The sequence below is a fragment of the Phycomyces blakesleeanus genome, assembly GCF_001638985.1.
Source record: "Phycomyces blakesleeanus NRRL 1555(-) unplaced genomic scaffold PHYBLscaffold_4, whole genome shotgun sequence".
Taxonomy (NCBI): Eukaryota; Fungi; Mucoromycota; class Mucoromycetes; order Mucorales; family Phycomycetaceae; genus Phycomyces; species Phycomyces blakesleeanus.
In genome coordinates this window covers 2,480,498-2,494,680 of record NW_017265137.1, presented here as the reverse complement: position 1 = coordinate 2,494,680, position 14,183 = coordinate 2,480,498, and the positions used below count along the sequence as shown (strand labels likewise).

General features: G+C 39.4%; 6 protein-coding genes across 6 annotated transcripts; 4 read left to right on the top strand and 2 right to left on the bottom strand.

Moving 5' to 3' along the window:
• Nucleotides 1–558: 558 nt before the first annotated feature.
• On the top strand, nt 559–1,575 carry PHYBLDRAFT_108731 (hypothetical protein; the record flags this gene model as incomplete). The annotated part of the gene is made up of 1 exon (XM_018428062.1): nt 559–1,575. The coding sequence occupies one exon, from the start codon at nt 559–561 to the stop codon at nt 1,573–1,575; it is 1,017 nt and encodes a 338-aa protein (XP_018296010.1).
• Nucleotides 1,576–1,670: 95 nt separating this feature from the next.
• Nucleotides 1,671–3,460, top strand: PHYBLDRAFT_157889 (hypothetical protein). Its single transcript, XM_018433692.1, has 6 exons — nt 1,671–1,927; nt 1,986–2,141; nt 2,207–2,362; nt 2,447–2,702; nt 2,775–2,984; nt 3,050–3,460. The coding sequence occupies exons 1-6, from the start codon at nt 1,897–1,899 to the stop codon at nt 3,213–3,215; spliced, it is 975 nt and encodes a 324-aa protein (XP_018296009.1). The 5' UTR covers nt 1,671–1,896; the 3' UTR covers nt 3,216–3,460.
• On the bottom strand, nt 3,452–4,941 carry PHYBLDRAFT_79181 (hypothetical protein; the record flags this gene model as incomplete). The annotated part of the gene is made up of 5 exons (XM_018443440.1): nt 3,452–3,944; nt 4,015–4,092; nt 4,162–4,483; nt 4,532–4,565; nt 4,665–4,941. 5 exons carry the CDS (start codon nt 4,939–4,941, stop codon nt 3,582–3,584), a joined length of 1,074 nt encoding a protein of 357 aa, XP_018296008.1. The 3' UTR covers nt 3,452–3,581.
• A 515-nt stretch (nt 4,942–5,456) lies between these two features.
• Nucleotides 5,457–6,588, top strand: PHYBLDRAFT_185692 (hypothetical protein; the record flags this gene model as incomplete). The annotated part of the gene is made up of 3 exons (XM_018439124.1): nt 5,457–5,470; nt 5,868–5,977; nt 6,067–6,588. 3 exons carry the CDS (start codon nt 5,457–5,459, stop codon nt 6,519–6,521), a joined length of 579 nt encoding a protein of 192 aa, XP_018296007.1. The 3' UTR covers nt 6,522–6,588.
• Nucleotides 6,589–7,478: 890 nt separating this feature from the next.
• On the top strand, nt 7,479–11,769 carry PHYBLDRAFT_164846 (hypothetical protein; the record flags this gene model as incomplete). The annotated part of the gene is made up of 12 exons (XM_018435089.1): nt 7,479–7,944; nt 8,046–8,302; nt 8,358–8,750; nt 8,883–9,092; nt 9,159–9,422; nt 9,533–9,805; nt 9,865–10,032; nt 10,089–10,509; nt 10,593–11,123; nt 11,191–11,331; nt 11,393–11,541; nt 11,599–11,769. The coding sequence occupies 12 exons, from the start codon at nt 7,479–7,481 to the stop codon at nt 11,767–11,769; spliced, it is 3,444 nt and encodes a 1,147-aa protein (XP_018296006.1).
• Nucleotides 11,770–12,421: 652 nt separating this feature from the next.
• Nucleotides 12,422–13,506, bottom strand: PHYBLDRAFT_68537 (carbohydrate esterase family 8 protein; the record flags this gene model as incomplete). The annotated part of the gene is made up of 2 exons (XM_018441969.1): nt 12,422–12,894; nt 12,957–13,506. The coding sequence occupies 2 exons, from the start codon at nt 13,504–13,506 to the stop codon at nt 12,422–12,424; spliced, it is 1,023 nt and encodes a 340-aa protein (XP_018296005.1).
• Nucleotides 13,507–14,183: the final 677 nt, after the last annotated feature.

Below are 14,183 nucleotides of genomic sequence, written 5' to 3'. Positions count from 1 at the left end.
ACAAGTCACGACCAGAAAATGAGGCGGTACCAGGGGCAACTCTACTGGCTTTCAAGTGTAACCGATATGGTGGATGCTTCATTGAACAGTTAGACATATTTAATTACTTGTTTTGCATAAGCAGCGAGCTTTAGTTACTTAAACTTAAAATTCAGACCCTTCAAAAATTATATATATAAGCTCTTATAGTCTTTTGAAAAAATAAAAACTTGTGGGCACCCTATAATTTACTGCTTAGAGTGGCAGCATAATTAAAAATAATGAGAGTTCAGCAGCTATTAAAAAAATTGAAACTTTAATGTTTGAGGTTTAATATATATCCAATGATAACCGGTATTTTTAAGTTTTCCTATTTTCTCAATTGATTTTAGCCAATTAACCAAGTAATTAAAGTGCCGAAATTAAAGTTTAAAAACATCAAGGTCCTGAAGTCCCCTAGTAGGTGCCCAAATCATTAAATAAAAGTGTCTTGTTCCTATCATTCATATTTGGTTATAACTCCGCGAACTTCAGAGCAAGTAAAAAAAAGAAAATATTAATGTAGCGTGTACTCTGACTATGCCATTGTATGCTTTTGGATCTAATGGGAATGGACAACTGGGCGTAGGCCATCGCAAAGACTTACAAGTACCTGAAGAATGCCATGGGATTCCATTTGATGACAAGATCATCAAAGTCACAGGCGGTGGCAATCACTCTGCTGTCTTACTACAAAGCGGCCGAGTTTTGTTGTCTGGACTAGGACAACAAGGAGAAGCAAGACAGAGAGAACTTGACTCAGAGCACGGTGAAGTGCTAGGATCTCAATGGGTGCGTTACCACGAACCAGCTGTATTCGGTGAACATACCTGGTGTGATGTTGCCTGTGGTTGGTCTTTTACGCTTCTTGTGAGCACAGAGGGATATGTGTATGGTTTTGGCACCGCTAAATACGGCGAACTTGAGGAAGGTGGATCTTTTGATAGTCTTTTACGCATTGGAACCATGGAAAATATCGTCAAAGTTGATTGCGGCTGGCGTCACGCTATTGCATTGGATAATCAAGGAAATGTTTATGGGTGGGGTTGGGGACGACATGGTCAGATTGGATCATTGAATAAGATGCCAAAGGATATTTACCTTCCGCAAAAAATACCAACCGGCGAACCTGTCACTCAAATAGCATGCGGGCATATACATACACTTCTTCTTGGTAAAAGCGGGTCAGTTCATGGACTTGGATCTAACAAATATGGACAAGTTGGAGGGCATGATAACTCAGAAATCTATAAAAACCCCATCGTGAGCATCTCTGCTGGGTGGCACCACAGTGCTTCGTTGGATTGTCAAGGACAATTAGTCATGTGGGGTAGAAATAACCACAGCCAATTAAAAAACCTAAGCAACGTTTCCCACGTTTCGTGCGGGTCGGAGCACACCCTTGCTATTCAAGGCCATCAAGTGCTTGCTTGGGGTTGGAATGAGCACCGAAACTGTGGTTCCGATAAAGATATTGTATCCGAACCACACGCAATTCAACTATCTGCCATCTTGATTGGCACAGGGTGTGCGGCATCTTGGATTCTTACTATCTAAAATCTGTGTGTGCTACCAAGATGTAAAATAAAGTATGGCTTTTTTATTTCAGTCGGTGGATTTACTGCTCTTTCACTCCAACATTTGTTTTTAATGTTTTCTTTACGTCCTGTGGTATCAATTCAATACAGACTTGGCCACATACGGACATTTTCATTTGTTTCGGGCGCCACAAGAGGTGCCAATGCACTGAGTTTAAAGCAGAAAGATATAGTGTGGATGACTCACGGTCAGTCCGCACAATGGAACAAAACAAATATACATCAAATAAGTTCGACAAACACTCTTTTCTTCCACAAACTGGCACGTCTTTATTCTACAATGGCTGAAAAATCCACTAAAATCATGGTTGGTAAGTGGACTATTTTTTGTGACGTGTATATTTCTCCACTCACATCTTACTATTTTAGTTGGCACTGGTGCTGTTGGCTCCATTTACGCATGGCGCCTGGCTAAGACTGCTCATGTCACTACTGTATGCCGTTCAAACTACGAGATTGTTAAGAACACTGGACTAGAAATTGACTCCAAGAAATTTGGAAAGGAAATATTCAAGCCTGACAACGGTTAGTTTGTGTGTACCGGAATAATAAATTATTGCATAGCTTATATTTATCAATGAACCTTTTAGTTGTTCGTACTGTAGCTGAAGGTGTCGCATCTGAGCCTTTTGACTATATCGTTGTAACTCTCAAAGCACTTCCTGAGGTCTACAACGTTGCAGAGATTATTGCGCCTGCTATAACCAAAGGAAAGACAACCGTAGTCTTAATTCAGAATGGATTAGGTAAATAGACAACTGTGATTTATGTAACATTTATCTATATATCCCGATAATAGATTGCTTAAATTTTTTATATATTCCACACAGGTGTCGAAGAACCAATTACCCAAGCTTTCCCCGAGAACCCAATCGTCTCTATTGTTGCTTACATCGGTACTTCTCAAATTAGCCCTGGTCAAATTCTCATGGTTGGTGATGAATCGTTGATTGTCGGAGACTACAAGAATGCCCCTGTTGATTCCACCGCTCAACGTGAGAAATTTGCTGGTATTCTTGAAAAGGGAGGCGTAACTGTTCAAAAGGTTGACGATGTTGAACGTGTTCGCTGGCAAAAGCTTTTCTGGTAATATAAAGTTTCTCTTTGTCTGTCAGTTAGTCAATACTAACAACTCAATTTCTGTCGTCATTTATTCAGGAACGCATCTTTCTCCCCTGTCTGTGCTGTAACACAAATGACTACTTCTGATGTACTTCGCAACAAGGAAGCTATGAAGAGCGTTAAGAATCTTATGAGTGAAGTTATCCAGGCTGCTAATGCTATGGGTTATGACTTTAATGAAAAAGAACAGATGGCTACCATGATTGAGAGAACCGAAGCTACTGCACTGAACTATAAGCCTTCCATGTAAGATATTATCTGCAACCCATTTTTTTCTTTTATTCTTTAAATAACCACCGATATTTCGCTAGGCAACTTGATCTTGAACGTGGTCAGCCAATGGAAGTTGAGGTGATCCTTGGTACCCCTTTGCGTCGTGCTATTTCCAAGGGCCTTAACGTTCCTCATTTGGAAATGATGCATGACTTGTGTAGTGCCATCAATTCTCATACTATGCATGAAAAGGCACAACTATAGATAGAATATAATTACACCCAAGACCAAAAGGTTTGTTAAGTACAGCCACAATCATTAAATAATATGCTTGAAAACTCAGAGATTTTGTGGATCAGCACTGCATTATATTACTTCCTTTTAGTCAACCTTATTTAAATACTTTGGTGTGGTTAGAATGAAATATCCCCCGACTATCCTGATAGTTATCCCATACCCCACACCATATAAAAATTTATTAAAACCACCTATTTATCAATTTTTACGCTGAAAAAATTTAGTATATAAAGATTGATAATTGAGAAAAAAGAAATGAGAAAATAGAATGATTAAAACCTTATTATTACTATTAAATATTCAAAAACAAAATCGTGACAAGATGAGCTTATATCAAGGTTTTGTAATCACTTTGTCAGCTACTCCATTAGTACACTGTAGCGGATACCATTTCTGTGCTACCTTTGTATGGCTTCGACAATAAGAATTAAGCTCATTGACACCATAAACCTCATCCTGGAGTAATTGCTCCTCCTTCACATCAGATACTACGTTTTTTGCTGCCAAAGGTACGTCTAACTGAGGTATTCTTGTTTCCAAGGCAGGTGCAAGAAAAAGTGGAAACGAAAATCTGTCTTGATCTGTAGAAGTCAGAGTGAGCACACGATGGGTAGTGGCCACAAAGGTTTTTCGAGTCAATCTTTCAAGGATTTCACCAATATTGACAACGAATGTGTTTGGAATCGGAACGGCATCCTATTGCATAGTTGTAAAGAGAATTCGGTTAGAAAAATCCCCAAATAAGTAAACTGACATTATTCCTTACCACCCATTTACCGGTCTGTGTTTGGACCTGAAGTCCACCAAGCTCATCCTGAAGCAAAAGTGCCAGAAATCCGGAATCCTAAAACAAGTCAAAATAATAATAATTACGATTAGCTTTTTATAAGCGTATTATTATTTTTCGACTTACTTTATGAGGGCCTACACCAAGACCATGTTCATTAGGCCGATCTTCCTCATTAGACATTGCTGGATAACGCAGCAGTTTAACTCGGGCACCGTAATCATTACCAAACATGGCCATAAATTTATCTTCGTCGATATTTAGTGTTCGCACCATGGCCCTAAGTAATATTAGTGCCACATCTGTCATCGCTGCCATTAAGGCAGTAATGTCTTCTTTAAAACCGGGTACACCTTCTGGCCATTGATTCGGTCCGCGAAGTCCAACATATGCCGGACGACCTTCGAGAGTCTCTGCGTTTTGCTCTCTTGCAAGATCAACTTGTTCTCTTTTGGATGCATTAGTAAATATCCTGGTGTAAATATTACTGTCTTACCGGTTGTCTTGCTTAAAGTTTGTCGTTTCCCCCTCTATTTGTTTTTATCAAAATTAAAAACAAATACAATAAATAAAGGAATGAAGGAATAAAGCTTGACTCTGTGTGTATTAAGAAATTCGGTTGAACTTACTCATACGGGTATAACCACGGAAGTGAGGAGAGTTTATTAATTCAATTTTTAATTTTTCTTCCAAAGGCAATTTGAAAAAAGCTTTCATAGCTTTAAAGGCGTCTTGCTGTACTGTAAGTGGGATCCCATGGTTTTTAACATAAAAGAAGCCAATGTTTCTCATTGTTTTATCAAGCTCTTTGAGGAACTCCTGGGAAGAGTGTGAAGAGGGATCATTTGGTTGATATTTTGATAGGTCAAGAATAGGCAGATTGCTTTTCTGGTGTGGTGATGGCATGTTAAATGTGATGATAGACAGAACAGAACAAGAAGAATGCACGTTAACTATCAGTACTTTGTGGTCAAATATACTGGCACAATCACGCCATATCGACCCTGTTAATGCAAATCGAATGTAATACACCTTTTTAACTTTATTTGTCTTTATTTTTTGATTGATAAAGATTCCCAGGTATTATTAATAAAAAACTTTGGTTGCTGTGCCAACTACATAATACTACATTACAAGACTCGTATATCTGAAATTATATGGACCGATTCTCCATGATATTGAATTAAACACAATAATATTTATGAACTTATTTTCCGTATGGTAATTACTTATTTCGCTTTAAAGTTTTCCCATACAAACTAGAGCTATTTTGTATTAATTCAAAAAAATAAAGTTTCTCAAGTTAATGGACAGTAAATATGTAAATCTCCCTCCTTTCCCCCCTTTTTTTCTTTCTTTCTCTATCTTTTAAGAAACCAGTTAATTTTACACCTGCAAATCGCCAAATTCTTTAATTCAAAATGGGATTGAGCGGGTAATGAAACAAGAGAGTGAATTACCGTGGCTTGTTTTCTACGTCACAGCCCGCAAAAATTTTATTTTATTGGGCACACGGGCAAACACAGGCTCCCCCTCTTTTTTCATCTGGACTTACCGCTCTAGACACTTTCACCATGTGAGTCGAAAGAGTCCTCCAGACCTCATCTTTTCATCGTCCTTGGTCAATGGCGATTAGAGTGAAAGAGACTAGACAAGCCAGAAAGACATCCTTCAAAAAGGCCTAGCTGATACGGACGAGTCGAGGCAGTCTTCTCTTACTCATCGCCCTCTTGAAACAACCCAGACGACGCGAATAATACGTTGCGATGAAGCGATGAAGATTACCCGTTGTGGAAATCCAGCTTTTTTTCTGACATTTCATTCTTCTACAGGGTCAGCTTGAGCATCCAAAAACGTTTGGCATCTTCCGTCCTTAAGTGCGGTCAGCGCAAGATCTGGCTTGACCCCAATGAGGTCAACGAGATCTCCAACGCCAACTCCCGTAAGTATATCTAACATAAAAGTCGTGTAAAGGGTGGCTTGTGGAAAGATAAATCAAATTTTTAACTTTTTGTTTTTTTTCCCTGTCAGGCGCTAACATCCGCAAGCTCGTCAAGGATGGTCTCATCATCCGCAAGCCCGAGGTTAGCCACTCCCGTTTCCGTGTCCGTGTCCACGCCGCTGCCAAGCGTCTCGGTCGCCACATGGGTTACGGTAAGCGTAAGGGTACCGCCGATGCCCGTATGTCCTCCCAGGTCATCTGGATGCGTCGCATGCGTGTTCTCCGTCGTTTGTTGGCCAAGTACCGCGAGGCTGGCAAGATCGATAAGCACCTTTACCACTCTCTTTACCTCAAGTCCAAGGGTAACGGCTTCAAGAACAAGCGTGTCTTGATGGAGTACATCCACAAGGCCAAGGCTGAGAAGCTTAGAGCCAAGACCCTCAACGAGCAGTCCGAGGCTCTCCGTGCCAAGAACAAGGCTCTCCGTGAGCGTCGCAAGCTTAAGGCTGAGGAGAAGAAGGCTTCCATTGGTGCTGAGCAGTAAAGAGGTTGCTGGATCAAAAGTTTTAATAAATAAAAACACGCATACACAGCTTTACATTTAATATGATAAACAATCGTCTTTATATTTAAAAGAAAATAATGAGTTGAGGATTGGGTGATTATAGGAGAACTGATTTCGATAATGAAGATCCCAATTATCCCAAAGATTCCATTTTTTTCAAAGTTTAAATATCAATCATAACAATAACAATAACAATAATTATAAAAGAATAGAATTAGAGTCTATTTTGAAGCACTTTTTTATTGCTTTTTTGGTTCAGTATTCTTTGCAGCACAAGCAATAATATTAAACTTTGAGTTATAGACTAAATGGCTTGATACATAGTATAATCTTTTCATATAGCCGTTCCAATTTACTTACCAAGAATTTGGTAGTTGCCTGTATCCTTCTTGGCTTTTACAAGAATTGGTTGTATTGGGATTTTGGTTTTTTTACCTATACCTTTAGTACCTATATTTTGTGTAGTATAGAATAATAAAGATTCTTTAGTTTAGAATACAAATATGTTACTGTGCAGGGGGAAGTGAATACCACGCCCAAAAAGGATAAAATTTATCTTTATATTCACCACATAAACTGTAAAATTCAATGGCAGTAAGAGAGAGAGAGAGAGAGAGAGAGAGAGAGATAAAGGGAGAAATAGAGAAAGAGAAAGATTGAAAGAAAAAAGAAAGAAAAAGGTACTTTGGAAGTGTTGTAACCAAGAGATTAAGGTGTACAGACATTTAGTAACAAACATCTGTAGCCAATCGTCAAGTCGAATTCTATTTAACCAGCCCCCTCTTCCAAGTCAAACGTGAACTTGAACTGGATCTTGCCTATTTGAAGTGGCTGGTATCACCCTTCTTTTTTTTCTTGCTTTTGTTTCCATAGAAACGAATATTATAGCTATAACAGGTGGCCTCTTTACTGTTCTTTGAGATCAGTTTGCCGGCCATGAGCATTCAACAAGACCCTCCTCCTCCCCGGATTCCACCCCATGGCCACGACATTAGTTACACTGCCTCCGAAAAACTCGCCTACCTTGACTCGGCATTGTCAGAGCGAATGGCTGGCAATCCATCTACTTCATGGATTCAGTCAGCCCATCCCTCGCCACCGCCGCTCTCGCCACACCGCACAAATTCACCCCTAACCTCCCTTCAACCAGCTGGCTGGGAAAAGTTTACCAGAGAATACGGCTATCCAACCAGAGCAGCCTCAAATACCATCACTCCACCCATCCACTATACGAGAGAAACCAATTTTGGAAGAAGAAATCATGACAGTACAACAGAGACAAGTGCCATTTTGGCTAGTTCTTTTGAATCCAAATCCAGGTACACCGAAAACAGGCATGATATTCCTTCTCACCCTCTTGGGATGACTTCAAGTGGTATCCAGGAACCACGCAATATTACAGGTAAACCACAACAAGAAAACAGAAGCTAAAGAATGCAACACAACATGCGGCCACAATTGTTATATTCAACCACCGTCCTATTCTAGCGTCTCGCTCTGTAGAACAAGCAAACATACGCCAAGACAAGATTTTATTTTCCCCGGATGAAGTTCAGGCACAACGTTCCCGTAGCTTTGCGTACGGGACACAATCTTCTGTTAGCCGGGGCCATTCCAAGCAGATAAAACAACGACTTCCTCTTGTATACCCTGCTCTTTTGTCTCGTGTTGCGCAGGAATTGCGGCATCGTGTTATTCTGCGAGATCGCATTAAGAACAATGTAGAATACAAGAATGCATTTGAAGGAGAAGAAGCGATAGTAAGCCTGATGCGATAGATCTGCAAAGTGCTCGCTAATGAGATGTGCGACATAGGATAAGATTGCCATGATAATTCGCACAACCGATCGATGGGTGGCACTCCGCTTGGGACGAGCCCTGGGTGCACAGAGGTTCTTCCATGATGTCAATTATGAAAGTAGACTTGTCGACTCTACTACCGAGATTTATCAATTCGATTACCGTGTGTGCCATTATGGCGCTAGTGAAAGCCCAATGGCTTCTCCGGGAACATTAACTACAAGTAGTAGTAGTGCCAGCGATTTCTTTAATGAAAATGCATCAGTTGCAACATCTCTACTTGAACTAACAGACCAGTATGACGGTTTGCCTAACGGTGTATTCACAGAGCTTACACACTGCTATTCTTCAACTTGCCACGGGAGTCAACCTTGCTATAGCTATACGTGTCCAAAAAGGACAGCAATGGTATGTTACCTCAAACTTTTCTTTAGTAATAAGAAAAAAGAACCAAATTAATTGCATATATCTGCGTACTTATACACAGATACATGGCTGTATATATTTTTCTGTTTTTTTTTGTATTAATAAATTCTCCAGCGCAAGAGTGTGGACTATGCTGGCATGTCTCTAACCCGCACCAACAGCAACCCATTTATTCGACAGCAGTCGCATAAATTGTGGGCAGACATAGTAGATGAAGAAGTGTTGCTTTCCGTCTCTAGTGCAGAACGGAAACGCCAAGAGCATATATACGAACTTATTTACACAGAAGCCGATTTTGTCAAGGATCTGGAATACCTTGAAGAAGTATAATAATATTTTTTTTTCTTCGTCTAAGTTATTATTTTTGACTTATTTTTCATTTATTCTCAGATGTGGATTAAACCCCTGCGCACCACAGACATCATCCCAATCCTCAGTCGAGAAAATTTTATCCAAAAGGTTTTTTGTAATATCCTTTCAATCCGTGACATCAACGCACAGCTTGTGGAAGCATTTAATGCAAGACAAAAAGAGAGCCCTGTTGTATCGCAAATAGGCGATGTTATTCTTGAGTTTATGGTCGATTTTGAACCATTTATTAAATACGGAGCTAGACAACACGAAGCAAAGTTTGAACTAGACCACGAGCGTGCTGTCAATCCAGAGTTTGAAGATTTTCTAGAGGCAAGCATAATAGCAATAAAAATATACCTAAAGAATTCTAGGACTAATTTTTTTTAAAAAAAATTGATTTTTATTTATAGCAAACTGAAAGACATCCGAGCTCATCCAAGCTTGAGTTGAATGGTTATTTGACCAAGCCTACAACACGCCTTGGTCGTTATACTCTATTGTTAAATGATATACTAAAGCACACCCCAGATAATCATCCTGATCGCGTGGATATTCCAAAAGCTATAGATTACATTAAGCAGCTCCTGACACGCGTAAACACAGAGGCTGGCAAAGCCAAGAATAGGTTTGATCTCGAACGCATTCACAATAACTTAGCTTTTAAACATAAGGCAGATGAAATGGTGAGCACACAAAAAAAAGAATATAACCTTACTTGGTTAACTCAACATTTACTATAAAGGATCTCCATTTGTTGGAAGACGGTCGTTATATTGTTAAGCAAAGCACGCTTCGAAAAGGAGTTCACCTGGATTCAACAGAATATCAAGTCATTCTCTTTGACCATTATTTTGTTGTGGCAAAGGTAAAACTTGTCCAGGGAATCGAGCACTATATTGTCCAGAAAAGAGTAAGTTTGTTTTGAGTATTTATAAAAGCAAATGGATCTCTGATAGATCTCGGTAGCCAATTTCTGTCCATTTCCTCTCCGCATCTCCACCTGAAGGAAACCGGACCAAACGCTCGAGTTCAATTATACCTTATATACCCGGAGGTCCTTATCCAAGTTTGACTCCCAACCTACATATGATACGGATTTCATCTGAATTGGCAAATCCGAGTATGCCCACCAGTCACACATTGCCCACAGGTCTCATTGCACCCAGCAAGACTGGCTATCCCATAATATTCCATCATCTCGGTAACAAAGGTACCGGAAGCTTCACATTATATGCCTCTTCAATGGCAACACGAAAACCCTGGATAGAAAAAATCCTTAAGCAGCAACTTGAGAAAAACCAGGTTCATCCTGTGGTTGAAGTTGTACCAGCTATCCCAGAGCGAGAGTTTTATGTCGATGTTAAGATTAACCACATGGTCACTTTTAGTAAGTCGCACACCTAAACTTGGGCTCTGTTTTTTCTTTCTTTCATCAAGGAAACATATTCCTAACTCACGACTGATTAATAGACAGTGGTCAACAGTACTTGCTTGCAACAGATATCGGCGTTTATGTGGGCCACACATCTCGTTCAAAAACCCCCCACAAAATTCTTTCGCTTTATAAAGTTACACAGATAGAGGCATTAGAGACAGCACAGGTACTGCTTGTTTTGTCGGATAAGATATTATGGGAGTATGGTCTCGATGTTGTGAATGGTAAACCCGAGACACAGCCACTTGGGCGAAAAGTCCAGACGCATGTGCCATTCTTTCATGTGGGTACTTCTCTGAATCGCAAACTCGTATGTGTACCTCGGGTGTCTACTCTAAAGTCAACCATATCCATATTTGAGCCTGCAAACTCCCCAGAACTCAAAAAGCCAGGAATCCTTGATCGTATTGTGCGTACACAACTGTCTTCAGATCTCCATCTTAAACGATTTAAGGACTGCTATATACCAGCAGAAGCATTATCTATTGAGCTGTCCCCCAGTAAGATGCTTATCACCTGTCCCCGTGGCTTGATCATGGTAGACATGCGAACAGACAAGGTTCAACGTAAGACGGTGTCCACCAGATAAACATAAGCCCAAAGCCCAGGTTACTCAATTCTCACTATTATTAGATCTATTGAATCCGGGCGACAAGCACCTCAAATTCATCACTGAACGAGAAAGGGAAGAGTCGAATTTACAACTGCGCCAACAAATGATACGTATTGTCGTATTTCCAGTACCTCTTGGAGATTATTTTCTCTGCTACGATGGTAACATATTTTTATATATATAATACAAATAATATCTTTTATCTAACAAGGACCCCATTAGTCTATGGTTTTTATATTGATAGCAAGGGTAACAGAACACGCAGAGATTTTATAATCGAATGGGAGGGACACCCAGAATCTTTTGCATTTAGTTATCCCCACGTCATTGCTTTTGATCCATCGTTTATCGAAATCCGCAACATTGAAACGGTAAGCCTCATTTGCTACTAATACCTTCAGTATATTTATTTTTTCTGCTCGTGTTAGGGAGAGCTTGAGCAAGTCATAAAAGGGAACAACATACGCTGTCTCAGCAATGGGCACAAGACTGAGCTTCCACTCATATTTGGTGTAATGACTGATCCACAGAAGGATATCTACCAAACAATTTTCAACCTCAAACTACTTCCAGACCGTCCTTCAAAATCCTCTATATAATGGAACTCCTTATTCATCCTATACTTTATATCTTTCGCTGGCATGTCTGTTCATTTCTTGTCATAATGCGTATTTACTATGTCTGTACATTATCATTCTTGCATACGATTAATATCTTAGCGTAATTCTTTGTTAACTTCTCTCCTATATTTATACATAAAGTTCTTTACAACCAACATATATACATCCTTCTTGTATTATTTCCTTTTGTCATTTACTGTATGATAAAATAAATAATGATAGTATTAATATATTGTGTATCGACCCTTTAGTATATTGACAGCATGCCACTGATTATGCTTGATTGAATTACATTATATAAATAGTCTGCATACACATGGATAAGATACACATATTGGCAAATATGTCAATTCCGTCCATGCAGAGCCATATAGCCAATAGCCAATAGCCATTAGCCATTAGATCGGAGCATTGCCTATAATAAGTCCTTGCCTACACAGACATAAGAAATCAAAACCCGTTGCATCCTATATTTATATTTGCTGTGGAAGTACAAAATGTTAAACCTAATCTTGTTACTGCAATAACAACAATATATTGGTCAAAATAATAGTAGTAATAATAGTGAGTGTTTATTTGCCTTTAGGAACTCATACTCTATTTAAAATTAAACATGCACATAAGAGTGTGTTTACTGGTAGGTGGTGTCAATCCAAGGAGCGCTGCCGAAAAGGGCGGCGGTGGAATATTTGGCATTCTCAGCATCAGTGATCTGGTGAGAAAAGGTGACACGTTTAGAGTTCCACTGCCCGGCACCAGAATTCTTGTATTCACCAAAGTTAACGTTCTTGTAATCCTTGACAGCACTGTCCCATTTGCTCCATCCTTCAACCTTGACAGAGTCGTCGATGTTGCAGTATCTGTAAACAACGCGAGCAAACTCATTCCAAGGACGACCGAGGAACCAGCTGTTAGGGAATTGAGAAGAAGAAGTGAAAGCAACGGTACGGTCCTGAGTAGCAACGAGAGGTCCTGAAGGTAGAGTAGCCTTGATGTAGCAGCTGTTAAAGAAAAAACCACCGGCAGAGTCGGCAGTTCCTCTTCTGTGGGCAGTAGCATATCCTCCCTTACGGTTGGTGGCAATAGTAGAGTGCTCAAAGACAGCTATATAATAATAAATAGCATTAGGGAAAGAAATTCGCATCTTAAAATAAATGATGTTTTACCAGTGCCCTCTCCCCAGATGTAATCGACCGAGCCTTCAACGTAGCACTTCTTGAAGAAACCAGTGGCACCACGGTTGACCAAGAGGGTATCCTGATAACCGTAAAACTTGACGTTATAAAAGGAAGCCTGAGTAGCAGCAAGGTTAAGAGCCAAGTTTGCCATGCCTCCATTCTGTGGGAACAAATTGGCAATAGTCATGTCGTAAACTTTCACATTAGTACCAAACACGGACAGCGTGGCAGAGTCTTCGTTGGTTCCATTGGTACGCTGAGTATCCTTAAAGCCATTGTACTCAATTTGAACGAAACCGGGCTGCATGGGCTTCAGATTGACATTGTTACGGCGGATCTTGACCTGTTCGTGGTAGATGCCAGGGTAGAGGAGAAGGTTATATGTTGTAGCATCATTGGGAAGGGAAGCAAGTGCAGAGTTGATGGTCTTGTAACTGCATTTGGCACAAATCTTGACGTTCTTGGCAGCTTCGATAGAATTGACAACTGTACCAAGAAGACCTGCGACCAATGCAATGAGTCCAAAGGAGAAGTGCATATTAAGGATTGTAAAGGGAATGCGTTTTTTAGAATTTAAATGAGGGTTGTATTTATACAGTTTTTTCTTTCTGTACTGTTAGTGCTATTGACCAGTATAAATATATATGAAACAAATGTTGTACATATTTAATACGAGCTATTAAAAAAAATTAAACAAGTCCGTGTACCAGATATCCGGATAGAAAGATTGGTCATATTTTGTGATACACCAAAGTATTATATGGTTAAGTGACAGCTTTGAGACATTGGTTTTATCCTGGGTTTAATCAGGTTGTCTAATTGTTATTTTTCTTTTCAAACAAACAAACAAACAAACGAGTAAATAATATATTATTTGAGCTATTTCTAAAAGCTAATAGAGAGTAGCTATTGACAAGACGGTGTATAATAGACTCGATCTTGAAGCAAAAATTAATTTTCATATGAAAAATCTATCCTTCTTAATCATCCCATCTATTTTGGGAAGACTACCTTGTCAAAATATTATTATTTTTGTTTTGTTTTTAGTTTAATGTATTATGCTGTAGTCTGTAGCCACCAAGACATGATACATAATTTATCATGGTATACATTAAATTTATGTATTATAACTTTTGAAGTATGAGCTTGTGCATTGATTGAACTATCAAGACTGTACAACAATCCAAATTGCATGTATATATTTTATTGTCCTTG

What these genes read in the sequence shown, in the direction of transcription:
- PHYBLDRAFT_157889 (XM_018433692.1), top strand. Translation starts at nt 1,897, where the DNA reads ATGGCTGAAAAATCCACTAAAATCATGGTTG. An exon ending in AATATTCAAGCCTGACAACG is followed by an intron (nt 2,142 to 2,206) that starts GTTAGTTTGTGT and finishes TGAACCTTTTAG; the next exon opens with TTGTTCGTACTGTAGCTGAA. An exon ending in CTGAACTATAAGCCTTCCAT is followed by an intron (nt 2,985 to 3,049) that starts GTAAGATATTAT and finishes ATATTTCGCTAG; the next exon opens with GCAACTTGATCTTGAACGTG.